The sequence below is a fragment of the Micromys minutus genome, assembly GCF_963924665.1.
Source record: "Micromys minutus genome assembly, chromosome: 28".
In the NCBI taxonomy this organism is placed as follows: domain Eukaryota; kingdom Metazoa; phylum Chordata; class Mammalia; order Rodentia; family Muridae; genus Micromys; species Micromys minutus.
In genome coordinates this window covers 40,377,316-40,395,676 of record NC_137963.1, presented here as the reverse complement: position 1 = coordinate 40,395,676, position 18,361 = coordinate 40,377,316, and the positions used below count along the sequence as shown (strand labels likewise).

The following is an 18,361-nucleotide window of genomic DNA, read 5'->3' as shown; positions in this document are numbered from 1 at the left end:
TTCAAAGCTCAAATACCATCTTGTCTGCTACATAAATTCTGGAGACAAAACCAGGCTAGAAAAGCAGACATGGTACTGCACCACGCTTTATGTACATAGAGGTATAACTGTCTTCTCCAAAGTACTTGATGTCAGCTAAGCATGATTGCCTAGGAGGCCCTGAGTTTGATCTCTAAGCACTTTTTACACTATCAATACTCTTGACTTTACTAGAGCTAGCTCTGTGTAATCTTATTTTTTCCATTGATCATAAACTTTTAGAGCAAAATATTAATTTAATCAAATAATAAATTTTCCATGAGCCTGTTTTCAGCGGATATCCGATACACAGAAAGCAGTGAAGGCTTGGATTGCCTTTCTGCTTTGAATGCACTGGATGTTAAAATTGAAGAGACATTTGTAGTTACTGTTTAACAAATTTATTTATAAACTTGGGTCTAGGATATATGAGACCCGGTCTGAAAAACAAACAAACAAAAAACCCAAAATAAATGGAGAAAGTGAGACCAAAGAGTGTGAGACTAGTCCACGAGAGGTTTTCTAATTTCCAAAGAGGATTCACAGCTAAGTCTTTGGGTGTGTCCTCGCTTTGGCCGCGTCTCTAACCCTGAGTCTTACCCTCTCAGTGACCCCTCCTTTCTTCTTTCCCTTAGGGTCCTCAGGGTTGTCATCTTTGTATGGAAGCTCCAGGTTGCAGGAACCCTTCAGCTCTGGAAGAGGGATTTAGTTACGTCACCGTCGGCTCCTCCCATTGGTCCGGGCGGGTGGGGCGCGGCGCCATGATGTCAGACGCCTAAAGGGGCGGAGCGTCGAAGGGAAGGAGGAGGGAAGTAGGCCTTCAACATGGCGGCTGTGGTACTGGCGGTGGCTAAGGTGACGGTCTGGGTCGGGGCGGGTAGAGTTGGAAGAGGTGGTGTTTGCTCTCCCTAGGGGCAGCGGGAGCCCAGCGGAGACTGAGCCCGGGAGGCCGGGCGGCGCCAGCACCTTTCAGCTTTTCGGGACGGCAGGCGGCATTCAGGTGAGGGGGCCTGTCTCTGGGGGAGGGGGAGAGAGGGGCGGAGTTGGGGGAAGGGGCCGGTACGGGGCGACCGGGGAGGAGGGAAGCTGGGGACCCGGCGCCTAGGGGCCCGGAGTGCTGAAAGGAACTGTAGTGATGGGGCGGGAGGGAGAAAGAGTCGGACGATGACCGACGACTCAGGGCGGATTCTGGGCGAAGGGTCAGAGTGACGGGACCAGAGTTGAAGGGGCGGAGGGCAGACGGGATGCGGGCAAATGAGTTCGGATTAAGGGCATTAATTCGCTCAGAAGACTGGCTCAGTAGAAACCTCTCGCTTAAGTGAAAGCTCCGTGGGAGCTAGAGCAGGTCCAGGAGAGGAACCCAGATTTAGTATAGGTAGAGTGCTGGGGAGTTGAGGGCGAGCTTGGAATGTGAGGATTTAGTTATTTGGGCGGAGAGATGAGGGAGAGAAATGAGACCAGGGGCGTCTGCTTTGGGGGGATATCTTTGGCGTTGTCTGGTCTTCTCTAGCTATATCATCTCTGTGGTCTTCTCTAGATTTTTCTTTCTTTCTAAATTTTCTGGGTGGACTATACACCTGGGTCTCGGAAACAACCCCGAGTCTTTCTTTTGAGGCCAAGCATTTGCTCTTGACCAGCAGCCCCCTGACCTTTGTGTTGTCTCGTGTTGTTTTCTGAGTTGAGACTTAGAAATATAATTATTTAAAACAATTCTGTGTTGAACTGGAGTAAGATTTTCATACTTTTTAGACATTATAGAATAGTGTAAACTCAAATTCTGTTCTGATTTTCACAGATAAAGTACTTTGTTTTCTCAGTTGTAATAGTTAGTATTTGGGAATTTGAATAAATATGGTGTGTGTTTCCTGTTATTATTTTTTTTAATTTTATGGTATAACAAGGCACTTCCGCTTTCGTTGCTAAATAGGTCTTCCTAGGGGCCGGAGAGATTAAGCAATTCAGAGCAATGCAGAGGATGCATGTTCAACTCTCAGTACCCACATGGCGTCTCACAGTCATCCATAATGCCAGTGCCTTCTGATGCTCCTCTGCTACAAGGCAGGACTGTGCATATGCATACACCACACAGGCAAAACACTCACTAAGCTCACCCCCACCATTTTTATTTTTATTTATTTTTTGTAAATTTGGAGACAGGTTTTTCTGTGTAGCCCTGGCTAAACTAGAATTTGTTTCATAGACTAAGGTGGCCTAGAACTCACAAGAAATTCACCTGCCTTTGCCTCCCAACTGCTGGGACAAAAAGGCATGTACCCACTGGCTTATAAAAATTGCTCTTTCTAGTTAATATCCAAGTTCAATTAAACTGAAAGGTTTTATATTAATGCAAAGAACACAAGAGTAAGAAAAAATTGCCTAACATATTTGAAGTGAAATTTTACAAGTTTTTTGTCTCTAGTTTATTCTGTTCCTCATTGAAAGCCTTTCATTTACTGAATCATAATTATCGGAACAGGGGAATTAGTTTTTCTTTAGTAAATATCCATGTCAGTGCCTAGTAGATAACTAACCTGTTCATTGTGAAAAGTATTAATTATAAAGGTTATAGTATCTGAATATAAAAACTTCCTTAAGTTTCCTTTACTTTAAACTTTTTTTCAGTATTTAAAACTACCTCATCATGACACTTTACCTGTGTTCTTGTTTCCTTTTTTTCCTTTAATTTTATTTTTTTAGTTAATTATATGTGTATGAGTGTCTTGCCTGCATGTCTGTGCATAGAAGAGGGTGTCCTGGAACCTAACATACTTGTAAGCTGCTGTGTGGGTGCCAGGACTTGAACTTGGGTCCTTAGAAGAGGAGCTAATGCTCTTAACCTTTGAGCTATCTCTCTAGTACCCTTTTCCTCCCTTTCTTCCTTCCTTTCTTCTTTCCTTCCTTCCTTCCTTCCTCCTTTTATCCTTTCTTTCTTTTTTGAGACAACATCTTAATATGTAACCCTGGCTGACTTAGTACCCTATAAGAAGTTTCTCTGTATAGTACTGGCTGTCTCTGTAGATCAGGTTGGACTAAAACTCTGAGATGCCTTTGCCTCCTGAGTGCTGGGGTTAAAGGGAAGTCTGTGACAATACTGTCTGACATGGTTGGTTTAAGTGGAGCCTGGGGAGCAGGCTCACACTGAAATGCTTGCCTCTCAAGCATAAGGACTTGAGTCATAAGGACTATTAACAAGACTGTGTTAACAGCTGGGTATTGCAGTGGTGTATATATAGTTTTAGTACTGGGGAGGTGAAGACAGGAAGCTATCTGGGGCTCACTGGTCCAGCCAAATCTTTGAGGCTCTGGCTCAGTGAGAGACCCTATCTTAAATTCAATTCCCTTTAAGTAAACTTTTTTACCTTCAGTAAACAGAAAAAATCCCAATCATTTGTTTATCATGAATCATGAATCTATCTTTAGGTAGATAGTATTTAATTCTTTTTTACATTCATATATTTGCTATTTATTATGAGCTGGGCGTGTGTGTAGAGGTCAGTAGACAGTTTGCTCTTTCCTTCAGTGATGTGATTTTTGGGGATTGTGCTTGGCTTGGCAGCAAGTGCCTTTACCTGCTGAGCCATTAGTAACACTGAGAGTAGGCTTTTTTCCCCCCTTTTCTTTTTTCTTTTTGGTTTTAACTATACGTAGGTGTGTATGTAAACATGAATTTTGTGCCTGGAGTCTGATAATCTTCCTTTTTAAAGATGCATTTTGATTTTATATTTATGGGTGTTTTACCTGTATATATAGGTTTGTGTATCATAGTCATGCCTGGTACCTATAGAAGCCAGTAGAGGGCATCAGATCTTCTGGAACAGACAGTTGTTAGCACCCAAATGGGTGTTAGGAATTGAGCCTGGGTCCCTTGGAAAGGCAGCCAGTGTGTGTTTGTTTTTAAAGGTTTATTGATTTTTATTTTATGTGCATTGATGGATTGCCTGCATGTGTGCCTGTGAAGGTGCTACACCTCCTGGCATTGGAGCTACAGACATACAGATAGGTATGAGTTACCATGTGGGTATTGGGAATTGAACCTAGGTTCTCTGGAAAAGCTGCCAGTCCCTTAAACTGTCGAACCATCTGTCCAGCCCCAGAACAGCTAGTGTTTCAACCAGCAATCCAGGGTCCTGGTAGTTTTAAGAAATGTGTATTTTTCTATTTCTCTACTAAATGCTTTTTTTTGAAGCGGGGTTTCTATGTGTAGCCTTGGCTGTCCCTGGAACTTCCTCTGTAGACCTTGAACTTCAGGATTTGCCTACCATTATCTGGCTCCAAATACTTATTTAAAACACATAAAAACTTTTCTTTGTTTGCTTGTTTGTTTGTGAGAGAGACAAAGTCTGACTAGGTATTGAAGGCTGGCCTTGAACTTTTTTTTTTTTAAAACATAGTTTCTAAGTGTAGTCTTGGCCTAATGTCTTGGAAATCATTCTGTAGACTAGGCTGGCCTGGAATTCAGAGATCAGCCTGCCTCTGCCTCCAAAGTACTGGGATTAGTGGCATCTGATATCACACTGGGCTCAGATTACAGTTGTTTTTTTTTTTTTTTTAAATTTTATTTTTATGTACATTGGTGTTTTGCCTGTATGCCTGTGTGAGAGTCAGAGCCACAGGAACTTGAGTTATCCACAGTTGTGAGCTGCCATGTGCATTCTGGGAATTGAATCTGGGTCCTGTAGAAGAGCAGCCAATGCTCGTTAAGAGCACTGAGCCATTTCTCCAGCCTCCCAGATTACAGTTTTAAGTGGAGAATCTGAACCTGAGTTCAGGTCTGTTCAGTGTGACTGCACATTCTGTGTTTGAATCCATTCACACCCTTGGGTGGTCACAAGCATACCTCACTTTTTGTAAAAGTTTAAGCATTTGTTAAAAGGCATGCATGTAAAAACTATCTGTTCACATTGAAATAGAGTAGTGAATGAAAGCAGTTTAGAATTTTAGTCACTTATGATATCATCAGTATGCTAGGAGGAAATAAATGCCTGAATATTTTGTACCACACCTCAAACCAAAACAGGATACACTGGATAAGGACCGAAAGTTTTTTTTGCTTGTATTGTTTTATTAAATTGTGCCTAAGCACCCGAATTTGCATTTGGGAATAATTTGCATTTATCCTTGGAAGTATATTGGCTGTAATCAGTTTCTGTGTAACCCTGGCTGGCCTGGAACTCCCTATGTAGACCAGGCTGTATTCAGACTTTGAACTGTCCTCTGCCTCTGCTCTGGGATTACAGGTTTGGCCACCATCCTTTGCTCATTGTTAGTTACTTCATGCTTACTAAACACTTCCAGTGTTTGAGTCACTACACTGGCTCATGGTAAAATCTTATGATGCTGAGTCAAGAGGCTACTCGTGTGTTTTGGTTGCTTCATTTTCCTCTTCAGAACTTGATATTCTGAGACTTTTTTTTTAATCTGAGAGTTTAAAATGCTGTATATAAGTTTTAAGTTGACACTTCCTAGAGTTGAGCTTGTTTTTATATATTAATCGGCAGCTGTGCTTCTGGCCAACTGTGTTTTTATTTGTTGTCATTATTCTGGATTGTTTCTCTTCCTGGTTGAGTAAGATTTCTTTATTCTGGTTATCTTTTGAGACAGGGTCTTGAGGTAGCCCAGTGTGGCCTTTAGTTCCTGATCCTTCTGCCTCCACTTCCCAGATGTTGGAATCACAGGTGTAAACCACCACATTCAGCTTAAATTATTTTTTAATTTATGGTTTATAAATATCCTTTTGTATTTTATGACTTTTCATTTTTATCTGCGATTTGGTGAGAATAGTCCATGATCTTTTTTATGTTGTTAATTTCTTAAAAATCACATGACAGCACATATTTGGAGGTCAGAGGACAAGTCGTGGAAGTCAGTTTTCTTCCACCATGTGGATGCTGGGATATGAACTCTAGTCCTCAGATTTGGTGGCAACTGCTGAGCATTCTTGCTGGTCTTGTTGATTTTGAGACAGGGTCTGGTTACATAGCTTTGGCTGAACTTTAGTCAGTGTATTTTTCATTTAGTCACTTTTAGCACTTAAAGTCAGTGTCTCAAGGGCTGGAACTACAAGTGTATACCATCACGTCCTGCAAAAATTTATTTTCCTGAACAGAGCTTTTCAGTCTTTTATAACCTTTTTAAAAATTAAATTTAGGAAATTCTTTGCTTCCAGGCATGCTATTTTAAACAATTTCTTTTAATGTTGGTACTGGGGCAACTTATAGGCTTATACATGCTAAGCAAGCACCCTATTACTAACCTGCATTTCATTTCCAACATGGCATTTCAACAAATAAATATCACATTAGTGTAGTATGCAATTTGACATTTGAGGTCAACCTGGGCTATATGAATCCTTGTTTCAAAAGAAAAGAGAAAGACAAACTTCTCAGGAATTTTGGCATCACAAGACCAGTGAGTTTTTTTGTTTTTGTGTTTTTTTCCCACTGATTTTATTTGTGTCTGTGTCTATGTCTAGTGTATGTATGCTTCATGTGTACAGGTGCCTGTAGAGACAAGAAGGGGAAATCAGATCCTTTCATGGTTTGAATGAGAATAGCCCTCTTAAGGCTCATATATTTGACTTCGTGGTCTCCAGCTAGTAGAACTGTTTGGGAAGGATTAGGGGGGATGGCCTTAATGGAGTAGGTATGTCACTGGGGGCAGCTTTGAGGCTTCAAAGCTCATGTTACCTTTTTCTAGCTCTTGCTTGTTGATCAGAATATAAGCTTTCAGCCACTCTTTCACTGCCACATGCCTGTTTGCCCACCTGCCCATCTTCTGCAATGCTCTGTGCCAACAATGGCCACTGACTCTAATGCTCTGAAACTGTAAATCCCAAATGAACTCTTTAAATATAAATTGCCTTGGTAACTTGTGACTAAGGTGGATATTCTGAAGTGGGAATCATAGGCTGTGTAATCATGGATGCTGAAAACTAAATTCTGGTCCTATGGAAGAACATCAAGTGCTCTAAAACTTCTGAGCCATTTCCCCAGTTCTCTTTGTTTTTTATTTACTGTTGTATGAATGCTTGTGTATGGTATGTGCACCTTGTGCATGCTGGTGGCCTGCAGAGGCCAGAGGGTGAGCTATGTTCCCGGGAACTGGAGTTAAAGACAGCTGTGATCCACAATTTTGGTAATGGGAATTGCATGTGGGTCATTTAATCTAGTCCTATTTTTTTTTAAAGATTAAAAACGATTATTTTATGTATATATATATATATATATATATTTACTTGCATGTATGTCTTTCAGAGTCTCTGGTACTGGAGTGTTACAGACAGTTGAGAACTGATATGTGGGTGCTGGGAGTTGAATCCTGGTACTTTGGAAAAGCAGCCAGTGCTCTTAACCAAGGAGCCATCTCTCTAGTTCCTTATTGTTTTTTATACAGGATCTCATATATCCCAGGCTAGCTTGGTACTTTCTGTGTATAGCAGAGAATAACCTTGAATTTCTGATTTTCTTGCTTTCACCTCTAAGTGCTGGGATTACAGGTGAGTGCTACTGTTCTGGTTTTATGAGAAGAAATTGAGGTCTTCCATATTTGCTATATAAGCACTCTGCAAATTGAGCTACACTCCTAGTCAAAACCAGACAGTTTTAAAAACAGTCTAAGTATGCCTTATATACATTTCACAAGACTGAGACACTAATAAATTCATGAATGACATGTACATCTAAATGTTAATGTGAGTTGACAGATTTTTCTTTATGGGTAGTCTCACTGAAAGTGAATTGCTCAGTGTAAACTGTTAGCCCTTCTACTAAAAGAAGGCAACTTTGGATTCCCTGAAAATGGAATTATAGGATATTGTGTGTGAGCCATCATGGATGGGAACTGAACCCAGGTATTCTACAAGAGTGACAAGGGCTCTTATTGGCTGAGCCATCTCTAGCAAAGAGATGGCTCATTTGTCAAGTACTTGCTGTGCATACATGAGGACATGATTTTAAATATCCACTACTGAGGGAAAAGGCTGGGCATGGAGGTTTGCACTCTGGGTGTGGTGGTACACACTTGTTTAAAGACTTATCTATGTGTATGGCTACACTGTTGCTGTCTTCAGACACACCAGAAGAGGGCATCAGATCTCATTACAGATGGTTGTGAGCCACCATGTGGTTGCTGGGAATTGAACTCAGGGCCTCTGGAAGAGCAGTCAGTGCTCTAACCACTGAGCCGTCTCTCCAGCCCGGTGGTATACACACTTGTAATTGTAGGAAGTATGAAAGTCTTAGAAAATTGAAGACAGGCTGATACCTTGGATTTGTTGGTTGTTCAACCTAATTGCTGAACCCAGAGTCCCGGTTAGAGAAATTGGCTCCAAACAGAAGAGGGTCTCCTAAGGAATGTTACTGGAGGTTGATCTCTGGTCTCCAGAAGGCACAGGCACTGGCATCCTCCCATGCATATTGCCCCATCTTCATCCCCAGAGTTTGTCCCTATAATCCTAACATTTAGTAGGCCGAGTCTGGCCTAGGATAGTATAAGCTCCTGTCTCAGAAACCAAACAAACTAAAACCCCTTAAAGATCTCCCCAAACCAACAAATTAATCTTTTTTCCGAAAGTTAGCTTTTCATCACTGTCACAGACACCGATAAACTAAGCAAGAAGTATTTACTTTGGGAAGTCTACACCTGTGGTGTAGAACCCACAGGTGAACAGTGTACACCTTACAGGGAAAACGGAATGATTGGTTAGGCTTAATTAGGCTTTCTCCTTTTTCTCTATTCAGTCCAGACCCGCTCGGATGGGATGGTGTCATTCAAATTAGGGTAGGTCTTTCCCTCTCTAGTTAATTCTCTGGAACTGCCTTTATTGACACACCTCTGGTGCCTCACCCCAGGATGTTGTGAAGAATAACCATCTTAGCTACATTTTTTTTTAGTTACTTAGTTAATTTTTTTTTCCTAAGAAATTAGGAATTCTTCTATTGAGTTGAATTTTTGGTTTTGGCAAAGATCATAGTTTTGTTATTGTTTTGGGGAAAGACATGAATTAGAAATGATTCCACCCAAGTGTTGAACTCATAGCTAACTTAGTGAATCGGTGAGGGTTTTTTGTGTTTTTTTTTTTGTTGTTGTTGTTGTTTTTTGTTTCGTTTTGTTTTGTGAGACAGGGTTCTCTGTGTAGCCTTGTAGACCAGGCTAGCCTCAGACTTGGCGATCCCCTGCTTCTGAGTTCTGGAATTAAAGGTGTGCTCCTCCACCATCGGCCTAAGTTATTTTTAGTTACTCACAGAAGCACGGGCACCTGAAAGGGAGCTCAGAAAGCTGGTCTTCCCTTCACAACTTGCAAGGACCCAGAGTCTCTTCTACCTAGTAGTTGTAATTGCTTATATAAGCTTGGGGAGAGGCCTTGGGCTTTGCGAATCAATCTTGCAACTTTCAAAATCTCATGAGTTTCTGAGTCTTTGGTAGTGAGAGGAATTCCACCAGGACCATGCAGCTGGCTTCAGGAACTCTCGGTGAGCACTCTGCTAACTGAGCTACATTCTCATTCCAGCTTTTTGAGTAGCTCAAAAAGGATGTGGCTCAGTTGGTAGAGTGCTTTTCTTTAGTACACAAAGCCCAGGGTTTGGTCCTTGGCATGGAATAAACTGGGCATGGTGGTACAAACCTGTCATCCCAGCCCTTGGGAAGTGGAGGTGGGAGGACGAGAAGGTTACTTGTGGTTCCATAGCTCATTTAAGACCAGACTCCATTTGTTTCCAAAGATTGGGGGTGGGGAATGAGGAAGAAAGTGAGGAAATAAAACCAAGAACTAAAAATGAAGCCTAGTAGTAGATGCCTGTGACACTGAAGGTGTTGTCCCTGGTAGAAATGAGATACTTCTCATGGATGCCAGTCAGATCCTGAAAGAGTTTATGACCATAAGAGAGGGAGAGAGATGGCTCCTGGATAGAGCTCTTCTTTAGATGCTCTTCTAGTTTGGTTCCCAGCTCTCATATCAGGAGTCTTACAAGTGTGTATAGCTGCAGCTGCAGGTGATCTGCGTCCAGTCTCTGCACATTTTCACATGCAGTCACCCACATATAATTAAAAGAAAAGCATATTTGGCCTCTTCATTCTGTTACATTCCTGTCTACCAAGTGTATTAGGGTTCTCTAGAGTCACTGAACTTATGGGTAGTCTCTAAATAGTAAGGGAATTTGATATGATGACTTACAGTCTGTAGTCCAACTCCCCAACAATGGACATTAGCAGCTGTGAATGGAAGTCCAAGGATCTGGTAGTTGCTCAGTCCCACAAGGCAAGCAGGGAAGAGAGAATCTTACTTCATCCAGTGTCTATGTAGGTCTCCAGCAGAAGGTGTGGCCTAGATTAAAGGCCATCACTCCATGTTTTTAATTTTATTTGTATGAGTGGTGTTTTACCTGTATGTATGTACCATGTGTGTGCCTAGTGCTCATGGGACGAGCTACCACTAGTCCCCTTTTTGTTGCTTTGCTTCCTGAGTACTGGTATTAAAGGCATGTGCCACCTTGTCTGGCTCTTACTTATTTTGGCTTAATTGTGAGTTTCTAAAGATGTATACCAGGCATAGCACATACCTTTAATCCCTGCACTTGGGAGGCAGAGGCAGGTGCAAGGACAGCCAGAGGTTTATAAACCCAGTCTGGGGGCAGGGAGATGTTAAACCACCCACATTATATTTATTTTCATTATTTCGTGTGGTTGTGTATATGTTATATATGTATGTGTGTGTGTGTGCATATGAGTGTGCATGTGCCAGTTGTATGTGTGGAAGTTAGAGAACAACTGAGAGTTGATTTGCTTCTTTGAGTTCTGGGAACGGCACAAAGTTCTTTTAGAGGAATGACTGAACACACACACACACACACACTTTTTTTTTTTTTTTTTTTTTTTTTTTGTAATGGCTGTTCCTGGTTGTCAACTTGACCTGAATCTTGGCATGGAAATCTTAAGGCATAGTGATCATGAAAAGCTTAGGCCCAGGCAAGGTAGTACAAGCTTTTAATCCCCCAGGAGGTTGAGGCAAGGAGACCTTTGAGTTCAAAGACAAAGCAAGTCCCAGATCCAGGCTTGGTGGTACACACCTTTAATCTGAGACACACCTTCTGCTGGAGGCCTACATAAGGACATTGGAAGAAGGAAGAGTCACTCTTGCACTTGCTCGCCAGCACAAGTAACATTTGTTGGAACCTACTTTTACAGAAGAGCCACTGAAACAACTAGCCTCATGGGACTGAGCAACTTCTAGATTCCTGGACTTCCCATCCACAGCTGCCATTGTTGGGTTAGTTGACTGTAATTCACCATAGTAAATGCCCTCAATATAGAGAGACATTCCATTAGTTCTGTAACTCTAGAGAATCCTGACTTGTGTGTGTGTGTACATACTTTTTTTTTTTTTTTTTTTTTTTAACAGTTTATTCCTGGGACTTGGTGGAAACCAAATGTGTGTACTTTAAAACTTGAGTAGAGTTTTTGGCTAGGCTCTGAGATTGGATGTTTCCCTTGGCTGGGCTTCAAGTTCAGGAGATGCCACTGGCTGGATTTTTTGATCCAGGAGGACCATTAGCTGGGCTCTGTAATCTTGTTTGGGTAAAGTGGCTGCAAACTGGGCTCTGCAGTCATATGAGCTGGACTGTTGTGCCCTGTGGTTGGGTGGAGTCATTTGGCTAGGACTGTTGGCAGTGTTCCAAAGTTTGGTGGGGTTGTTGGCTGTCCTGGTCCAGTGTGTCTGAGCTTGACTTTGTGACTGATGGGATTGTAGGATGTACTTTGCAAACTATTTGGTGCTCACGATGTTTGAAGCTTTGGATTTTTGGATTAAGGGCAGTCAAGTAATATAGTCTATGAAGATGTCCTCAGATCCAAAAAAAAAAAAAAAACATAGACGTCTGAAACACTTCTGGCCTCAAACAGACACTTCAGATAAGGAATTCTCAACCTCTGCCATGCTGTTTGTCAATAACCAATCCAACATTAGTACTTTGGCTTTCTTTTAACCTTTTGACTTTATTTGGATTTTTAGATTTTTATATGTTCTTTTTCTGTTTCAGGTCCAGTTTGGGACAAACTGATTATATTGTCATGTTGCCTTATTTATGCTGGTTTCTTAGTCTTTTTTAATTTTTAAAGATTAAAAAAAATTTTGTGTGTATTTCCTTGGTTGGGGGAGGGCATATATCCTGGGAACTGTGTGGAGATCTGAAGAAAACTTGTTTGATCCAACCATGTAGGATCCAGGGATTGAACTCAGGTCTTCCAGTTTAGTGACAGGCACCTTTTACCCATTGAGCCATTTTGTGCCCCCCCCTTTTCTCCTCTTCTTCGTATTGCTTGTTTGTTTGTTTGTTTGTTTGAGATAGTGAAGGCCAAGGTTAACATTGACTCAACTGTATAGCTCTGGCTGACTCAGCTTTTAGTGATTCTTCTGCCTCAGCTTTGCAGGTTTTGAGATTATAGGCATGTATCTACCACTTTCTGTTATTTTTACTCTTTTCATGTTTTTCTCTACTAGAATATTTGGGGGAGCCAGACAGTGGTGGGGCACACCTTTAATCCTATCACGTGGGAGGTAGAGGGAGTTTCAGGACAGCCAGGACTATAAAGAAGAAGAAAACTTAACTGTCAGGTATTTTGGAGTATGAAAATACTTAACGGTGAAGTGGGTGTCCTGTGCTGCTTGTTAGCCTGGCTGGCCAGCAAGCTCCAGGGACCATCCTATCTCTGTCTCCTGTATGTTATAGGTGTGAGACACCATGCCCAGACTTTTCTCCTCCTCCTCCTCCTCCTCCTCCTTCTTCTTCATTATTATTATTTACTTATTTATTTAATGTGAGCACACATAAATGCTCCTGCTTCAATTTCAGGTGTGTGAGGTTGCAGGTGTGCTAAGAGACCTCTGCACCTCTACTTTCTGAGTCTTTTTTTGTTTATTTTTGTTTTTTGAGATAAGGATTTTTCTGTGTAGCCCTGGCTGTCTTGGAACTCAAAAATTTGTAGACAAGTCTAGCTTCAAAATCAGAGGTCCCTGATTTTGCCTCTTGCTCTTGAGTGCTGGGATGAAAAGCATGTACCACCAGGCTCTGTTCAGCCCCCTTTTGGTTTCTTTTAAAAAAAAATACTTGTAGCCTGGCTAGTTCACGGAGTCTTAAGAAATGTTCCAAATGGGGGAGTGGCATGGCCGTGGGGTGGTTGTGGTAGTGGAGGGGGTTGTGGCCAAACACGCCTTAATCCTAGCACTCAGGAAGCAGGGGCAGAGAGGCAGAGGCAGGTAGATCTCAGAGACCAGCAGATCCAGAATAGACACGGGGCATAGAGAAACCTTGTCTTGGAAAACAAAACAGAACAACAACAACAAAATGAGTATGAGTGTTTTGTCTGTGCGTGACTAGCTTGTGTGTGTGAGCCCTTGAGGTCCTTATGACTTCATAGAACTCAGCATTCAGTCTAACTCTGACCATGGGGTTTATGAGACTGCCTAAAATGTTAGGTGTAGGTCTCGCGTAGAGTGCTTGCCTAGCACGTGTAAGGCCCTGGCTTAGATCCTAGCACCTAGTCCTCCTGACTTTCTAAGGAAAAGAAGCACTTATTTCTGAAGTCTGGAGCATCTGATTGCAGATGACTCTGCTACATTTTTAGTCTTGTTAAATGGACAAGACTGTCCCTGAACTCAGTCCTGTTGCCTCTACCTCTTGAGAAACTCAGATCACAGCCTTCCAGATGCTGAGCTCTGAGAGTCTTCTGTTGAGGGGATTTGTTCACTTGTGTTCACCCAGGCTTTTCACAGTGGCATCTGGTGACTGGAGAGATAATTCTTATTATTTAGAACATTTGTCACTCTTCCAGATGACCCAAGTTTAATTCCCAGCATCCACATCAGGGGACTCTCAGATCCCCCAGTAATCCAAGCTTCAGGGGATCTGATGCACTTTTGGTCTCCATGTACCTCTGTACACATGTGGCATATAAATTTTAAAATACAAATAAAAATAGTATTCTGATAGGATGTGGTGGTATTTACCTCTAATTTCTGCAGATTGAACATTTGATGCTATCCAGGAGTTCACAGCACCAGACTAGTTCAGAGAGACCGAGAGACTTACCTCAGAAACAAAGAAAACCACCCAACGGGAAAGGCTAGAGATGGATTTCAGTTCTCGAGTGCTTGCTTAGCGTGCTGCCAGCATAGGACGGAGTGTTCTTAGGGCATCTCTTTACAGCTCCTGGCTCTGGAGGTTTATAAGTGGCCACGTTCATGCCTGTGGCAGTTCATACCTGAGCTCTTCATGGCTTGTACCCTGTGTGCACCTCTAAGCTGTCTCCATCTTGTTCCTGAGTGCTTGAGTATTTTTGTACCAGAACTTACTGGGTTGTTTTTCATTCATTTTTCTTGTTCTGAGGTGAAAGTCTTTGATTACTTACACATCACGGTTTCTTATTAGTTTTTCTACCTGGGTTAAATGATTGACACATGTGATCTACACGCAATGTGGAAAGCCTAGAACACAGAGAAAAAAAAGCCTGAAGCCTGGCTATAATTCTCACACCCAGTATTGTAAGAGTGTCCTGTGTTCTGCACACTAATGATTTAAAGTTTCCATTTTTGTTCTTGGTAGAACAGGGGTGGAAAGATTTGAACAAGCAGTGTTCTGGATGAACTGAAAGAATAAAGTACATTAAGAGCCTGCTGGGCACTGACACGCAGTGTGCTGTGTGCACCTTTCCAGCTGGCTTTCCATCCTCAGCTACATGCGCTGAGTAGTGAGGTCTCGTAACAGACTAGGAAAACAGTGTCTGGATAACTAGTAGACTCAAAAAGACTAATAACATCCAGGCCTGATAAACTTAGTCTTCATAGACATGTTTTTAACTTACAAACTCAAGATTCTAATAGTGTCACATTCAATTAAACTTATAGTTTGTGTGTACAGGTATACCAGGTTAGTGGTTAGACAGATGCTCAAAGATTTTTTTTTTCTTTTGCAAGTGAACTTCAATTCAGCCTTTAGGGAGTTCTGCCTTCATGCTAGCAGTTTGTAAAACAATCCTTTAAGAGCTGGGAATGTACCTTTTGGTAGAGTGCTTATCTAGCAGGCATGGCTCACCTCCTGTCCTGTCATCCCAGCACTGAAGTGGAGGCAGTGGGATCAGGACTTCAGGATTATTCTCAGCTCCGTAGTTAGTTTTTGCACGATTGGTCTACATAAGGCTATATTTCAAAAAATTTTTTTTCTTCAAATTATAATAAACTTTGGGCTAGGCATGGTGATGCATGCCTTTAATCCCGCACTTGGGGGACAGAGGCAGGTGGATGGATCTCTAGCGTTTGAGGCCAGCCTGGTCTACATAGTGAGTTCTAGCCTCAGAACTCAGGTACTACCTCAGAAATAAGTAAGTTAGTAAGTAAATAAATAACCTCATCTGAGATGCTTTCTGTGTATCTGCTAGAAGAAAATAGTTTCCTGTCTTTTGGTTTTCAGGGCTACTAATATTATGAAAAAAAATTATGAACAAAATTAGGTTAATAAAGGTTTCCTTTTTTTCTTCCTTCTCTGTTTTCTTTTTCTTTCCTCTTTTCTCTGTCTTCCTCCCTCTCTCCCTTCCATTTGATCTTACCATGTAATTCAGGTTGGTTTCTAAACTGTATTCCTCCTGCCTTGGCTTCTAGAGCACCAGGTTCACAGGCATTCCCTACTCAGTACATTTGGCTTAGGTAATGGTCACAAGTATATCACTACTTGATAATAGTAGACTGTGTCACTTATTGTGAGCCTGCATTTTCATTATGAAATAAAAATGTTTTCCTTTATCCTAGTCACATGCTGTAAAAGGTAATCTCTATTCCAGAGATTCTTCAGTCTCCACAGTTGTGAGCAAGTCAGAAATCTACACTAGCTTAACCAAATAAAGCAAAACAAGCTTCTTACTCAATGTTACATACACATTTGCCGTTAACATCAGGAAGATCATCTTTTATGACAAGCACAACCATTGATTGGTGCCTGCAGTATTTATTTTTTGTTTGTTTGTTTTGAAGTAGAGACTCTTCTGTTTAGGCTAGCTTGAAACTCATTGTGTAGCCTAGGCTGGCCTCAAATTCTCTGTGGTCCTCCTGCCTCTGTCTCCCATTTACTCGTATACATGTGTGACCTACCTACCCTACCTAGCTTGATGTTTCCTCCAGAAACCTCATTTCTTTGAGCTGGCAAAATGGCTTCTCAGGTGAAGCCTTGATACCAGGCTCAACAGACAGCCTTGGTGTGATCCCTGGGATCACGTGATGGAAGAAACATTGGCTCCACAAGGTTGTTCTCTGACCTCCAGACAAGCATTGTGTAGGCAGCACATGGGTGTGTGACACAATCATAAAATGTAATTTTAAAAACTAACGTATATTGAGCCTTTTGGAGGACTTTGGGAATGAAGACTGGGCCCTGGAACATTAGTATTCTGTTTTTGTCTCTTGTTTATACTGTTTCAAGACATAGTGTCTACGAAACCTTTTCTTCTTTTTCAGATTCTAAATGGCTTCTAAGAAGTTGGGTACAGATTTTCATGGTAAGTGGTGTTAAATATGATTTAAGCTATGATTTTATCAGAGAATTTGAGTTAATATTATGTTGTTGTTTCTTTATACTGAGTAAAATAGAATTATATAAAACCGAACATGTGTATCTCAGGGCTTTAGTAATTTAGAAGTATTTCTTCAAATTCCTACTTAAACTGTAGTCTCCAGAATCTTTCTGGGTTTGTACTTAGAGCCTCACATGGCCTGCCTCTTAGTGTTCAGCGTTATTCCTTTCTGTTCATGCTGTAGCTCTTCAGTTCATGATGTTTGCTTTGGTCCTGCATCACATGCCCCCATCCTCCCTAAAGCAGTTTACTGTGAATCAGTCCTAGCATTACAGAGGTGTCAGTAACAATCATGTTACACTTGAACTAATAGTTTTGCTTGATTTTACCCCCTCCTCGTTCATTTTTCTCCCTTCGTGTGTGTGTGTGTGTGTGTGTGTGTGTGTGTGTCTGTCTGTCTGTCTGTCTGTCTCTCTGTGTTTCAATACCCAAAGTTTTTTTTAATGTTTTATTTATTACATGTGCATTGGTGTTCTACCTGCATGTATGTTTTACCTGCATGTATGTTAGAGTCCTTGGTACAGGAGTTAATAGTCAGTTGTGAATGGCTATGTGGGTGCTGGGAATCGAAATTGAGGAGCCTGGATCCTTTGGAACAACTGCTAGTGCTCTTAGTTGCTGAGCCATTTCTCAAGTTGCTGACCCCAGGGTCTCCGTATCTAGGTGTGTACTGCACCACTGAGCTGTAGCTTGTCTCTCAGTGTCTTTTCTTCATCTTCTAGATGAAGGCTTGGACATGACACAGTGAGCTCCAGGATGGACTTTGCTATATTGTCAAGACCTGTCTCAAAAAATTCCCAAACTTTTTTTTTTTTGAGACTTCTCCTCTTTGGCTCCCGAGTGTTGAGATTAAAGGCATGAGCCACGATGCCCATCACCAAACTAAATTTTATTACTTTACCTGTAGAGAATTTAGATTCCTAAATAGTTAAGACTGACCATTTGTCCTTTAGTAGGCACTTACCCAGAAGTTCCAAACACTTCAGATTTTTGTACAACTGATTTTCTATCTTAAAAACTGCATTAAGGACTGGGAGAGCTGGCTCAGCAGTTGAGATAGTATTTTAGTCCTCCAGAGGAGTTGAGTTTGGTTTCTGTTGTGATAAAAATAAAATGGGTTCTGTTGCTATCTGTCTTTCGGGGTCTCACTCCACGGGAGCTGCTCCACTGTGGAACCAGGCACCTGGTCAATTTCTCTACCACACAGTCCCCTAAGCGGTTGGTTAGTTACTAAGCCTTCACACACATATCATTACATGAGCCTGAGCTGGATCGTGTGCTCCAGCTGCCTGTCAGCCATTGCTTTCCCACACTGTTCTCCACAGCCCAGTGAAAACATGATTCAACAATCAATAACTTATCAAACAGACTTATTAAATTTTCAATCTATAATACATCCAAACAATAAATTTACTGCCAATTAATAAAGGTAGAAGCCACCCACCTAGACAAGATAAAACCGATCTAGTTCACCCAGATCTGAACCACCCTTCTCTACACCTCCATCTTGAATCTCCCACTTCTCTTCCACCTTACTGAAACTTTGTGCCCGCCCCCTCTCTACTGTCCAATCATGTGTTGTCTACAGGTTCCCAGCAGCCACAACTGCTGTAGTTGTATCTCAGGAGAATCATTGCCTCTGTCTCTTTTGATACCCCCCACTAGTATGGCATACACACATACACATGGTTTTTAAAAACTGAGCATCATTGTGGCAGTGGTCCACTGGACT

General features: G+C 41.6%; 1 protein-coding gene across 2 annotated transcripts in view; it reads left to right on the top strand.

Moving 5' to 3' along the window:
- Positions 1-837: 837 nt before the first annotated feature.
- UBAP1 (ubiquitin associated protein 1) overlaps positions 838-18,361 on the top strand; it is a 36,396-nt gene continuing 18,872 nt past the window's right edge. For both annotated transcript variants that reach the window (XM_080940375.1, XM_080940374.1), the window contains exons 1-2: positions 838-1,018; positions 16,514-16,554. In XM_080940375.1, coding sequence (XP_080796501.1) covers positions 16,521-16,554 — 34 coding nt within the window. In that variant the 5' untranslated portion in view covers positions 838-1,018; positions 16,514-16,520. The remainder of the gene's footprint in view (positions 1,019-16,513; positions 16,555-18,361) is intronic.